The sequence below is a fragment of the Myripristis murdjan genome, chromosome 13 (assembly GCF_902150065.1).
Source record: "Myripristis murdjan chromosome 13, fMyrMur1.1, whole genome shotgun sequence".
NCBI lineage: Eukaryota > Metazoa > Chordata > Actinopteri > Holocentriformes > Holocentridae > Myripristis > Myripristis murdjan.
The window spans coordinates 12,224,724-12,238,363 of record NC_043992.1 but is presented as its reverse complement, the minus strand read 5'-3'; the positions used below and the strand labels follow the sequence as shown (position 1 = coordinate 12,238,363).

Here is a 13,640-nt window from a genome sequence, read left to right as displayed (position 1 = left end):
AATGAAAAAAGACCTGTAGCAGATGACACACAGCCTCCTGCTAAACTGAAAATTTACTCTAGGCAACTTGGAGGGCTGTGTACTGTCTTATAAAAGAAGTGTTTTTTTTAAAAAAAAAAAAAATCATTTCAGAGACCAATTGTTCCTAAAAGCTTGTTTTTTTTTTTTTTTTCTTAGATAGGCCACTGTGGCAATGGCAGGCGCAGACCGTGGGTCAGATTTGGCTCCTGCTTTTCTCACACAAATATTATTCTTGGGATATGTGAACTGATCCAGGATGACGCATGCGCAGTGCGGACAGTAAGCCAAGTGTGTTGACAAATATCGGGGGAGGGACCACTGCGCCGTAAGTAGATCTTTGTTCTGAAAGGAAACATATTCGCCATAATTGGACGCCGTGTCCTGTGTGGTTCTTTAGATATCACTGCACGACATGTGTGTTGACTCCGGCTGCTAGCGCCCACACCAAGCTAGGACGAGTAAAAGTGCTTTGTTGAACATCTGTAGAAACCGCTGGGGCCGAGTAGCATTGTATGGGATACTGTAGCCGCAAGCTAGGACCTGCGTCAAGAGCACCACGATAAGACACACCACTTCCGCTGTGGATTTTCAAAATAAAAATAAGTTGCAATGTTGCATCACCGTCACGAAGTACTGGGTTGAATCTGCGGGATATGTTTAAGGATGTGAGTTCACTAATTAAAATACATTTTCATAATATAGTTATGACAGCGCATAGTGTGGTGTGTGGTTATTAGTGTAGCGGCTCATGCTTTTATCTTGATGACTCAAAGTCGTGTTTTCCGGTGTTGTTTTCGCTAACAGTGTTTGATCTGACCCAGCTCCCACACACACAGCCTGTCTGCGTTACCAGTGCGACAAACCAGCCGTCATATTACTTCACAGTTTGATTTATGTTTGGTTTCAGCCTCTCCGGGGTTCAAACTCATAACGATAGTGGTGTTGTTGTGTTTGGAGTTGGTCGTTTCTTCCCACGTCTCTCTCCGTCTCTTCTCAAACTTATGAACTTGTTTGTTAGGCTGGGCTGTGGGAGCGAGTGAAGGCGGTCTCCTCATCCAAGGCTGTGGGCAGAAATGAAGAGGTGAGTAAGGAATCTGCTCCGGACTACTGACACAGACACACTGACAGACAAGGCTGTGGAGGTTTTAATCAAACATGAACTCAAGTCCCTCTTGTTTTTGTGTGTTCGCAGCCAGCAGAAGAGCCCTGACCCAGATGGGAGTGTTCCCGTCAATGAGGAAGGTAAAAAAGAAAGAAAGAAAGAAACACACAGTTAGTCTGGTGGATGATACTGATGAGAAGTTGGAAATACTATGTTGAATAGGACTGGGATGATATGTTTATCTCCTGATTTGATCATATCATGATAATTGGGTGCCAGTATGATGTGTATTGTTATTCTTAAGTGAAGCAATTTGATGTTATGATTTATTTCAATTTTTGTGTTTTGAATTATCCTCCAGTTTGTGGATGTAAAGTTTTATGAGGCTCTGATTATCCTAAAGGTCACAATTGGTCATTTCATACAGTGATGTCAAGTTCTCAGCTTTGGCTGCCCAGAGAACCCATTTTCATTCAGATATCTGGAGGTCAGAGGTCAAGGGGCCAGTTTTTCCCTCACAAAAGTTTAACCTAAATTTGGAGCGATATTTGACCCAGTTCATTGTTTAACACCTTTTAAATAGGCAATTAACATTGTTTTTTCCGTCATATTTAATTACCTAATTTAATTTCCTAATTCAATGGGCACACGTGGGTAAACATGAAATTTACATGACGATATGTTTTCAGTGTCCAGGACACAGTGTTTCTCTCAGGTTAATTTGACCCCAGGCTGTTTTAGCTGCATAAAACATATAAGAAATATCAACATTTTACACACATTTGTTTTAGTTGTTTTGGACACTGAGGAACTATAACACGATGTTTATAATCTTCAAAACCTTCCCTTCGCTTTAAGGCCCTAACATAACCACACCTGCTGTAGTGTGAGAAGCGCTGACAGTTCATGTGACATTTGGGAAAAACATGATTAACACAAGACCTTTGGTGTATAAGGGAGGGTGAGTGGGGGAGGTTATGTTTTATTTAAAGGGATATTTAGGTTGTCAAGACTCACAAAGTACCTGACACATAAACTTAGGTAACAATTTTTAATATAATAATTTTCTGTGATGATTTTTCTTTTGGGTTCTCTAAGAGATATTTATTTTTCCTAGGATGTAAATCTTTTCCCAGTGTGATTAAAGCTGACTTAAGTCTAACTTTGTGCTCCTCAGGGTCAGTAGCCACTGCAGAGGACCCAGCAGCCATTGCCACCATCCAGTCTGCCACCACCTTCTCTGACCAATCCATCAAATACCTGTTCAAGACAGAAGGAGCAGGAGGCCAGGTAGGGGGAAAAAAAGAAAATCAACCCAAGCCCTTTTTGTTTGTGTTGTTGTCTCCCCATGTCGCTGTTTTGTTTACAAAGACAAACAGGATTGTGTCTGTCCTCTGATTTGGAGAAAAAAAATAACAAAATCAGAAAAGATTTGAGAATGCATGAGATGTGGCTTCAGAGAAATCATTCCAAATCTGTTGAGGTGTGCTGTTGAGGTGTGAATTTCCCAGTCTGGGATCAATAAAGTATACCTATCTATCTATCTATCTATCTATCTTTCTGTTACTATCTGTGTATCTGTGTAATGCCACATTTTTCAAAATGGGTGAACTATCCCTTTAAAACCTAATATTACTGTAAACCTGGCAGGATTTTTCTCTTTCAGACAGCCAGTCACATTATTTCCTTCAGCCACTTTGCTTAACATGGATTTTAAAGTTGAAGCTAGATTTTCAAAACCTGACCTGTCTGTTGCCATGGTAACAGGAGATTGAGTCGTTGAACTCAGGTGTCATTGTGTGGTATAACGTGTCGTGTCCCAGGTGACCTACAGAGTGATCCAGGTGTCAGACGGTCAGCTGGAGGGGCAGACAGACGGAGCTGCAGCTGTCAGCCTCGTCACCGGATTCCCTGCAACCACGCAGACGGTCACACAGGTGAGAGGAGACCCACACAGCTCTACATTTAATAGGAACAGTCCACACTAAAACACTCAGACTGTCTAACTTTTGGTGTGCTCCTTGCTTGCTTCATGTGTTTGTTGACATGTATTTTGTAGTGTTCCTGTGAATATTTGGCTTTAATATCTAATAAATGCTGAATAAATTGTAATTTAACAAAGGGTAAATGTCAGGGTTGGTATTAAGTAGGGCTGGGTGACCAAATAACTCAATATCAACATTGTGACAGTATTTTTCGGGTAACTACCTGTGCTTTCGCAAAATTTGATCAATGAAATTTTTGGTAAACAATTTTTAGTAATTTGGATGTGAAGACTAAGTAGGCAGAGACAAAAAACAGACTACTATGTTATGAAAAGTGCATATTTTTAATGAAATTCAGCCGCTAAAGCCAGGGAAAGACGGCACAGTCATACAGTTTGACTGATTACTTATTAATTGCAGAAATGATTTATGATGCAGGTAGAATGAGAGACTGAGTAAACTGTAATGAGTGTTACTATTCTTTTTTTTATTCAACATTTTTATTGACTTTTCTGTACATATACACAACCAGTGTGCAGATCAGTACAATATTAACTAGTCTCAGTCAACATTTTAAGACAGAGAAACCAAACCTGAACATGACAAACAAAAGACATAGCAAAGGAGACAAATGAAAAAATAAAATAAACAAATAATAAATAAATAAATACATACATAAAAAGATAAAAATGTTGAAAAATAACAGTGATCATACAGTGATAATCAGAAAAGAAAAGAGAGGGAAAAAAGGGTAAAATGATAATAAGATGCACATTCTTGATATTTAGATTTATCACATCACATTGTCACATGACATGTTCCTTCCCTGGAATTACACAGCTATAAAGGTAGGGGGGGAGCATACAAGCATTAAACATCATAATCATCAATTTCCGTTCATTTCCAAGAAAGGGGACCATACCTTCACGAAGATATGTAATTTATTATTAATCTTATAAATGAGTTGTTTGAAAGAAGCTATCTTGGTTAGCTCATCTCTCAATTCTTTCTTTTTCGACTTCCATTGTCTTAAAATCACCCTATTACCTTTCGCCAGGGCTAGTTTCACCCATAAGCATAGTTGTTGGGACAGGCCAATCTCCCTCTGCAAGATACCCAGTATGCATAGGCCCGGGTTTTCTCTAAGCTTTACCTTTAGTGCATTATTGATACATTGGATAAGTGCCACCCAGAGGCTGTGCACCATATCACATTCATAAAGCATATGTATCAGTGTGCCTCTCTCCTTATCACATCTCCAACACATATCATTCTCCCTAAGTCCCAGCCTAAACATTTTCACTGGAGTCCGGTAGTTCTTATCCAATATTCTGAATGAAATAAGTCGTGTCTGCATGTCCCTGGCTATAGTACCAGAACTTAATTGCTTCCTCCCAGCTCTCTCTGTCAACAGGTGTCCCCAGATCTTTTTCCCACGATAATTTAATACCTTCATAGTTCAGGGGTTGATGTTGATGCTGATGTTGATTCTAAACATGTCATAAAATCTGGATGCCCCTCCTTTAAGCTTCCAGCCTGATCGCCATAGTTTTTGAATGTCGGACACAGGTGCAAATTTAATTTTTCTATCTGCTGTTGTAATACAGCTCCTTAATTGGAGGAACTTCCAAAAATCTTTGCTGTGGACATTGCATTTAGACATACATTGTTCAAAAGAAATGAACTGTTTCCCATCCCATAGATCTTCTAGTAACATTACCCCCGCCTTTATCCTATTTTCCCACATGGCTGATTTTTTGTTAATTTTTAATGACTAATTAAACCATATTGATGATACCATGGTATGGAAATATTTCAATTTGCACGTCTGGTGGGCCCATCTCCAACTCTCTCTAGAACAGGCTAACACAGGGTTCCCGTAGGGCATGTCACCCCCCGTCTGGGTGAGGAAAGCTTGTATTGAGAAGGGCTTTATCAACTCTCTTTCTGTCACCACCCAGGCAGGAGCACCAACCTCTGACATGTTCGACTTAGATAGCTGACAAAGACTGAAGGCATGATGGTACCAGTCTATTCTTGGGCATCCCAGGCCACCCTCATCGACTGGTGCATATAATTTCTTTTTATTAAAAGCAGGCTTCTTCCCAACCCATAAAAAGCTGTTTATGGCTCTACCAAAGCGAGACAGTAGGGACGGTGGAAAGGTCAGGGGCAGCATAGATGTTATATAATTAATCTGTGGCATTGTAATCATCTTCAAGAGGTTTATTTTTCCAATTAGAGACAAACTTAATTTCGACCAGTTATGTAAATTACTCTCAGTTTTTTGGATAAGGGGCAGTAGATTTAAATCCATTATATTTTTTAATCCCGGGGTAATCATGATCCCTAAGTAGACCAATCCAGATGGAAGCCATTTAAATTGCCAACTAGGAGGGCATATTTTAGACAGTGGCATTGCTTCAGATTTCGACCAATTGATCTTGTATCCTGATATACAAGAAAAGGAGCTAATCATGGATAAAATATGAGGGACTGTACTTCCTGGGCTACTTGACAGCAAAAGAATGTCATCCGCATATAATAAAAGCTTATGTTCTACTCCCCCTGAAATAATACCTCTAATGTTGGCATGGTTCCTAATAGCCGATGCTAAGGGTTCCAATGCCAAGGCAAAGATCAGGGGTGAGAGGAGGCAACCCTGTTGGGTCCCACGTGCAAGTGTAAAAGAGTTAGATATGTTCCCATTCGTAAAAACAGCTGTACAACTTCTGTACAACAGCTTCACCCATTTAATATACACATCACCCATCCCAAACCGCTCAAGAATAGCAAAGAGATACTCCCACTCCACCCTGTCAGAGGCTTTCTCTGCATCCAGAGAGAAAGCCACCACCGGTTCCATACTGTTCCTTGTTTGCCATACCAGATGTAGCAGTCTGTGCAAATTATCTGCTGAGGATCGACCTTTCACAAATCCCACCTGATCAGGTTGGATCAGGGTAGGAAGACACACTTCTAATCTTAATGCCAATATCTTAGCCAAAATCTTGGCGTCAACATTGATCAAAGATACTGGTCTGTAGCTCCCACATTGCTGTGGGTCTTTGTCTTTTTTATGTATCAATGTCATGAGAAGTAATAACAATATTACCAATAGAAGTCTGCTCTACTATTGATACAAGTTGTTACGATATCAAGAGGTAACTGATCCTAGAATATAATGCATGAGGATGAGAAAAGAAAGTATATTCTCTCTCCAGAGGATGCATGAGCCTCCATTTATCAACAAGGCCGAGATAGTATCGATAGCTATCTGGGATTTCTGAATATTCTTGGATCTGCCTGCACTGCCTGATCTATCTAATGCATTATGCCTTACTTGATTGAAATCGCCTCCAATTATAATATCAGTATTTCCAAAATTCTGTATTACTGCATGTAGGTTATAGAAAAATTCTGGAGAGTCCGTGTTAGGGGCGTATATGTTTACTAATGAGCATCTCCTGCCCATTAGGTCCACGTCAGTTGCAACCCACCTTCCCTCTGTATCTGATTTCTGGTCATACACTTTAATGGCCACAGTTTTACAAATTAGAGTAATAACCCCTCTTCTACTGGATGAAAATGTGCTGTAAAAAATCACACCGACCCCGTCCCTCTGTAGCTTTTTTGATTCTGCTGCATTTAAATGTGTCTCTTGTAGAAAGGCAATATCTGCCTTCATTTGTTTCAGATACATTAGAAGTTTCTTTCTTTTAATGGCAAGATTGGCTCCCTTTACATTCCAAGTCACTATTTTTAATATCCCTGTCATGTTATTAATTGTTCTACATTTATAATGTAAATCGGCTGTGATAAAAATCAGAATGTGCTAAAGACTCATGAAAAAAAAGAAAAAGACGTTAAAGAACAGAACAAATAACACCAGCAACTGACAAACCAACCTAGCCAACGGGCCAAGGTCCAGTGTCGTCTTGAACCTTAAATGAAAAAAACAACAGACCATAATAGGTCCGTGAGGCTGTAAGTGCCCGGTTGCTAAGCACCCCAACACCCCTCCTCTAATATGTTCTTAACACCCTTATTTCAGACATAACCATTGTAGGATAATTCAAATCAATCAATATTATCTTTATCTGACTCAGCCCTACACCACCCCTTTCTTGTTAAAGTTAAATAGACAGTTTCGTTTTCAATTCTCTTATCAATCCCATGCGAGATATGGCCTAGCAGCATTGCAAAATGGACACAAAAATTATATAAATAGTAAATAAAACAAACCAACACACTGTTATACACTGTACTTCTATCAACCAAAATAATATCAATGTCCAAACAATATCAGCACGTTTCCATCCCATTTTTCCCCTACAAGATATATTTCTGTGTTAAACCTGAGTAACACTTAAAGCATTGCACAGTGCAAGCATAATAAACAAAACAGCCCTATGGGACATTGTGTCTTTAGGTGATTATGAGGAGATCAAAACAAATCAAAATGAGGCGTGTGTGCCCTTCAGGTATGGGGGGAAAAAAACTTTTCAACTAGTCATTTTGTCTATTGAGCCATAGAGCTTAGAGGGGTATATTGTCCCTAGCTCTGCGGAGCTCTCTGCTACACAGCCATTCCGGATGACGCCCCATGTGACTCCAAGTGTTACTATTCTTATTTTTTATTCACTAACAAAAGACCAACAGGATATGAATTCAGAATATTGTGATTGTTGTTATTAATTATTGTAAGGTGGAGAGCTGAGATGATGTAGGAGGGATGGATTGAGATGAGATGAGGGTTGAAGGATGGAGGGATGAGGGGTGACAAAGGGGAGAGGAACGGATAAGGTGTGACTAAATACTTTTGAGCAGAAATGGAATATATTCGAGATGTGGTCTTTGTTTCCGAACTTAGTCATAAAACTTTCATTTTTTCAACGGAGAGTTTTAGTGTCTTGTGATCCGTACATTCAGTATTCATTGTATCCTTGTTTCAGGGAGATAGTGAGTGGTTTTAATTTTGGATTTTCTTATTGTCCTTTAATGACAAGGGCCAAATTTAAAGCTGTTGAATATCAAAAGAAATTATTGGCAGTTTTAGTCCAGAGGTATTAGCACTGGTGATGTTGAAGAATTCCTATCACTTGAAGTCTGGCAATACAGAGTTGTACTCATAGAGAGACCTTTATTTCCTGAACACAGCCGTGCCAAGACAAAATGTGATGTAGAGGTGTTTTTGGTTTCAGGCGGTGTTCTCCCAGTCAGACGGGTTGGAGGGAGATGGCAGCACCGAGACACAATACACCTACTACCCCGCCACCATTGCCGACGCCACAACCGGCACCATGGTCACCACGGTGCAGGCGTCCGACACGCTGCTGGGCCAGACCACGCCCACAGGTGATGAGCAGGGACGGGCTGAGGATTATAAAGGCCTGGTGCAGAGTTAAAGCGTTTCCAGAGCTGTGGTGTATATTCACCATAAAGTTCAATGTAATTTGAATCAGAGGAGAGCATTTTAGCACATTGTGGTATTGTCTCAACAAGTTACCATCCAGATACTGACATTGAAGAAATGCACCTTGCATTGCCCTTTGCATGGTTACATATTTTAAGTGAGGGAAACACCAAGCCAACCTCAGTTTTAGCTGGGTTTTGTGCTGTGAAGCAGTCCAGCACATTTCCTGCTGAATCTGACTCAGTGGCTCACAGCTGCATGCATCCTGTCACGTTGCATTTGCACAAAGTTCAATTTCTCTCAGCTTTTTCATTGTCATCGTTGCTGACATCTTGTTGCTCTGTGATTCTTTTTGAAATGGATGAAAAGTGGCCATTTAGAATGACAGTCAGTGCCTGTGTGAGCGCACACAGTGCAAAATCAACACAACTGATCTTTTTCCATACCTAATCAAGGGGAGGAGAAAAGAAAAGAAAGAAAGCTCTCTCTCACCGACGGCCTTGGCTGCTGATGAGAGCCGACCGACTTGATGTGTCAAGGATCATTTCTTGCAGAAGGAGAAAACTCATTTTCAAAACATAATGCTTTTCTCATCCTGCACTTTCTTTGCAAAATATGGGTAATAATAATGAAGTTAATGATGAAATGAAATGAACTGAGAGACACTGCACACAGCAAATCAAAAAGCAAATTCTGAAGATCAAATTCTGTCAAAGATCATTATTTTAAGACTGTAAGTTTGTGTGCATTGATAGTTAAAGATGAGCATCTGTAAGTCCTGTCATGTTTCTGTTTACTGCTGTTCAGCTGACATCCTCCCCCCGTTGTTTTACAGGTCAACTCTATGTGATGATGTCACCCCAGGAAGTTTTGACGGGAGCTAATCAAAGGACAATCGCACCTCGCACGCAGCCATACATAGCGTAATTACATTACAGTTCAAGAGAATTACAGTAATACTCTATATATTAAAAACATCAGATTCAGCTAAATCCAGAAAACTATCCCTTGTCTAACTACTTAGTTCAACTGAATATTAGATGTGTGATCTCTAACATCTTCCCTGATTGTTTTGTAGAAAGCAAGAGGCTCCTCGGGCTTCCAGGGATGAGAAACGGCGAGCTCAGCACAACGAAGGTCAGCGCTCACATCCAGTGCTAGCAGCTGAAGACATATTAGTATTTTACCAAAAAAAAAAAAAAAAAATGTCTACTCAGTTTTACACTTCTGGGGCTAGTCAGTAACTTGGCTTTGGTTAATAAACAGAGCATTTTGTCCAATAGTTGAGCGCCGACGCAGGGACAAGATCAACAACTGGATTGTGCAGCTGTCAAAGGCCATCCCAGACTGCAATGTGGACTATACCAAGACAGGCCAGGTGAGTTAGTGACTGAGCTCTGCAGCCCAAAGATGAAACCCCTCAGGTTTGTGTGCATGCTCCTGTTTGTGTTTGAAACAGATGTCCTGAAATACTTCAGGAAGGAAATGACATACAACACACTTTTGCTTGTGTGGAGTGGAAATGGATGATCTCCCTATTCATTTAACCTCGTTTTCTTCTGACCTTGTGCTCCTGTCGTGTTTTTGTTTCAGAGTAAAGGAGGGATCTTATCCAAAGCCTGCGATTACATCAAGGAGCTCCGACAGAACAACCTGAAGCTCGGGGAAGACATCAGTGCGCTCGATCGTCTCAGGATTGACAACCAGCTACTTCGACAGGAGGTGCGTTATGACCTGCAGACGGCTTTGACCGACACTGGCTTTGGAAGACCAAACACTGATAGATTTTGGTGAAGACAAAAATTAACCACCACACAGAAATGATTTAACTGTAACTTGGGAGCAAACAACGTGTTTCGCTAGATGCTTCCTCAGGTTAGCTCAACAAAATTGAGCGGTCACCGGTGTGATAAATACATATCGATCACATAACCAGTCATCACATTTTTCAAATCGTATTACAGAAATTATGCTATTTCCCCTGGTTTAACTAGAAAACTGACTGACCCTCTGCATAGAGAACCTAACCAGCTGCAACTGGGTGGATCAACAGGATGAGCTAAATTTCAGGAAAATGACAGCATTGGCTAGGAAGGTGAATGTCAGAGTATTTAGTGGCTTGTCTCTCCCTGTGGGCCCAAGTTACCTGCAGGGTACTGAAATTTTTGGATTTGAAGCTGCCAATAGATGATATTTTGTGCAGTTATTCAAGATCTTTAAATGTAACCATTGTCATGGCAGAAAGTGAGATGTGTTTACTTTTTTTATACTGCTGTGCCAGTGACAGCCGTGGTCAGAGGGATGATGTTTTTGGGTTTTCAGTCCATCCCATAACATTCAAATTTGGCACAGATGTCCACTTGGACTCAAATGGATGAACTGATGAGGTTTTGCTGGTCAAAGGTCAAGGTCACTGTGACCTCGTGAAAGCGCTGTATCAGAAATTCCTAGAAGCAATTGCATTACATCTGGCAAGAACGTCCACTTGTACTCAGCAATGAACTCATCAGAATTTGGTGGTCAAAGGTCAAAGGTCAAAGGTCAAGGTCACTGATACCCATTTTCCACCAAGCCACTTTGAGGGCTGGGCCGGAGCCAGTCCCTAATCTCAAACCAGTTTGTTGTGTTTCGACAGCCAAAGAACTGGCTCCCGACCAGGAAAACTGGTTCTGCAGCAGCGTCAGCTCTTTGCTTGTCTACAGCAAAGAACTGCTTACGTCTGGGGCTGGGGATTATCGATCAGATCAGCGTTTCAAGCAAAGACCCACATCAAAACAGTTGTGAAGCATCAGGCTGTTTAACTAGCCTCTGTTAACCCCCGCTTGTTGAAAGATTCTACCAGTCTCTGGCACTTTTCACAGTGTTTAACCAACTTTGAACTGGCTCTAGCACCAGCCCCCAACCAGTTGAGGTTCTTTTTGGTGTAAAGTGTCTTTTTTGGCCATAATTCAAGCATTCTCATGTTATGACAAAATTCAAGACAAATATCTAATGTGGTAAAATGATGAAGTGATGACATTTTACATCCAAAAGGTCAGAGTTCAGCTTCACTGTGACATTATAATGTTCTGCAGAAACACTTTTCTGGCTGTTATTCAGCACCATAACTCAGAAACAGAAGGGGAGATTGTGGCCGTATTTCACACTGGGATACTGAATCAGTCCCTTAATGAAGAGGCTTCAGTGTTGTGAGTCAGTCCAGTTTTTCATTGATTTGGTCCTCAAAGTACTTGTATGAATCCACGCTCTTAACTTCCTCTCCCTGGATGACAACCAGGACAGGGGGCCTCCTGTTCCTCTGCTGGTCCACCACAAGCTCTTTGGTTTCGCTGATATTGAGCTTCAGGTGATTATCGTTGCACCATGTGACGAAGCTCTCTATCACGCCTCTGTGCTCCTCTGTAAAAATAGTCTCTACATGAAAACAAGGCAAAAGAAACAACTTAAGACCTTTTATTAAATTCCAGAGTCCTCACTACAGACATTATGAGTCTGGACAGACATGAATGTGTCCTGCATCTTGACTGGTTTGCAGAAGCACACATCCGCAAGTCAATATTTCCAGTTATTGTCTTTGCAAAAGAGCTCCTGAAAAAACCCTTAGTCCATGAGACACTGCGGCTCTCCTCTGAAATCAGTGAAAACAATTATAAAGACATTCACATATACTCCGAATTTTATTTTGCAGTAGAATCAATTTAGTTTAATGGCTTCCCACAGGCAACCAGTGTAGCATTGATCTATAGCCATTTTGACATGAATAGCAGGTAAACAAAGGTGTTACTAATGACATTAATCAATTCCATTCAGTTCTAACAGAGCTCGAGTCCCTCTGTTGTTCACGCTGGCTCACTGGAAAGACCCTGGTACATTTACACAAAACAGAACAGTATTTAGTGTGGCAGCTGGTGTGTTAATGGGGGTGAATGTCCCTGATTGGCTGGGATCTGATTTCTAATAGAATATCAAACTGGTAGATGTCTCTACACAGTGAACGTGGCTTGCAGGAGCTTATCCAGGTTCTTTACACGCATAATAAGAAAGACTGTCGTCTCACCAGCTGTTTGATCTGTGTCACCGCTGCTCAGGTGGAAGACTGGAAGTCCAAGAACCAGATCTTGAGGAACCTGCTGCGACAGCACGGCATTGTGGGATCATCCAGCACAGACCCGCAGTGAGAAGTGTGACAAGACGCCGGGTATCTGCTGACAACCACATATGGGCCAAAACCGTACTTGAAATGCTTTCAGATACTTTATATGTGATTGAACATGCATGACGTATGGCAGATAATTCAACTACTTTGCTAAGTGAAACTTAAATATTTGCTCTGAAGCTTTTTAAAGTATTTAAATAATGTTAAACCCTTTGCCTGATGAAGACAACCTGAGCAGAATGAGATTTTGGACCCGACACTCACGAGCAAGAACGCATTGGACTTTGTCGTTTGGAAAGTCACAACAGCTGTGTGAAACCCTCATTGAATGCCTCCCTTAACAAACATTATGATTGTTCCAACAATATTCAATAAGCTCTAAAATATGAACAAGTTGCCATGTACATGTTTTTATTTTGTTTTGTTTTTGTTGTTTTTTTTTTTTTCTTAATCTTTCCAGTACTGTGCTTTGCTGTATCAAATGCACTCATGTTGAAGTCTCCAACATATTTTATTCACTCTTGGACTTGTTTTCATCTTTTTCTCAGTTTCAGTTTGACCAGATGATATGAAAGATATCATCCAGTATATAGTTCAGATATTTTGCTTTGTATTTTTATTTTTATTTTTTTTATTATTATTATTTTTTTTTACATCATTTCATTCAACCTAACTGGAGACAAGGACAATTGCATTGCAACAATGTAACTAACTAAATGAAATGGAGTTGGTCAGCATTGTATTGTAGGTAGCTTATGTATGTCTTTATAAAAATAAAAAAAATCACAGTACATCATGAAGATGCAGAAGTATTATTTCTAGAAAGTTGAATCTCAAATGTAAGTCAGCTCCACATGTCTTGTCATTAATCAAGTAATTGTCAGTGAAAGTTTGGTGTTTGTGAATTTCTTTGCATATTCTTGGCAGCCATGCATAGATGTTGGATACTAGGAAAATAGT

General features: G+C 40.4%; 1 protein-coding gene across 2 annotated transcripts; it reads left to right on the top strand.

Annotated features, from left to right (window-relative positions):
* The first annotated feature begins 307 nt into the window (after window positions 1-307).
* On the top strand, window positions 308-13,306 carry usf1 (upstream transcription factor 1). Of its 2 annotated transcripts, none has more exons than XM_030067948.1 (11): window positions 308-346; window positions 1,040-1,102; window positions 1,214-1,263; window positions 2,301-2,413; window positions 2,947-3,060; window positions 8,313-8,466; window positions 9,360-9,447; window positions 9,603-9,661; window positions 9,808-9,902; window positions 10,118-10,246; window positions 12,613-13,306. In XM_030067948.1, the coding sequence occupies exons 2-11, from the start codon at window positions 1,095-1,097 to the stop codon at window positions 12,700-12,702; spliced, it is 900 nt and encodes a 299-aa protein (XP_029923808.1). In that variant the 5' UTR covers window positions 308-346; window positions 1,040-1,094; the 3' UTR covers window positions 12,703-13,306. The 2 variants fall into 2 exon arrangements, with proteins under 2 accessions (XP_029923808.1, XP_029923809.1); XM_030067949.1 differs by lacking the exon at window positions 308-346 and adding an exon at window positions 523-686.
* The last annotated feature ends 334 nt before the right edge of the window (window positions 13,307-13,640 follow it).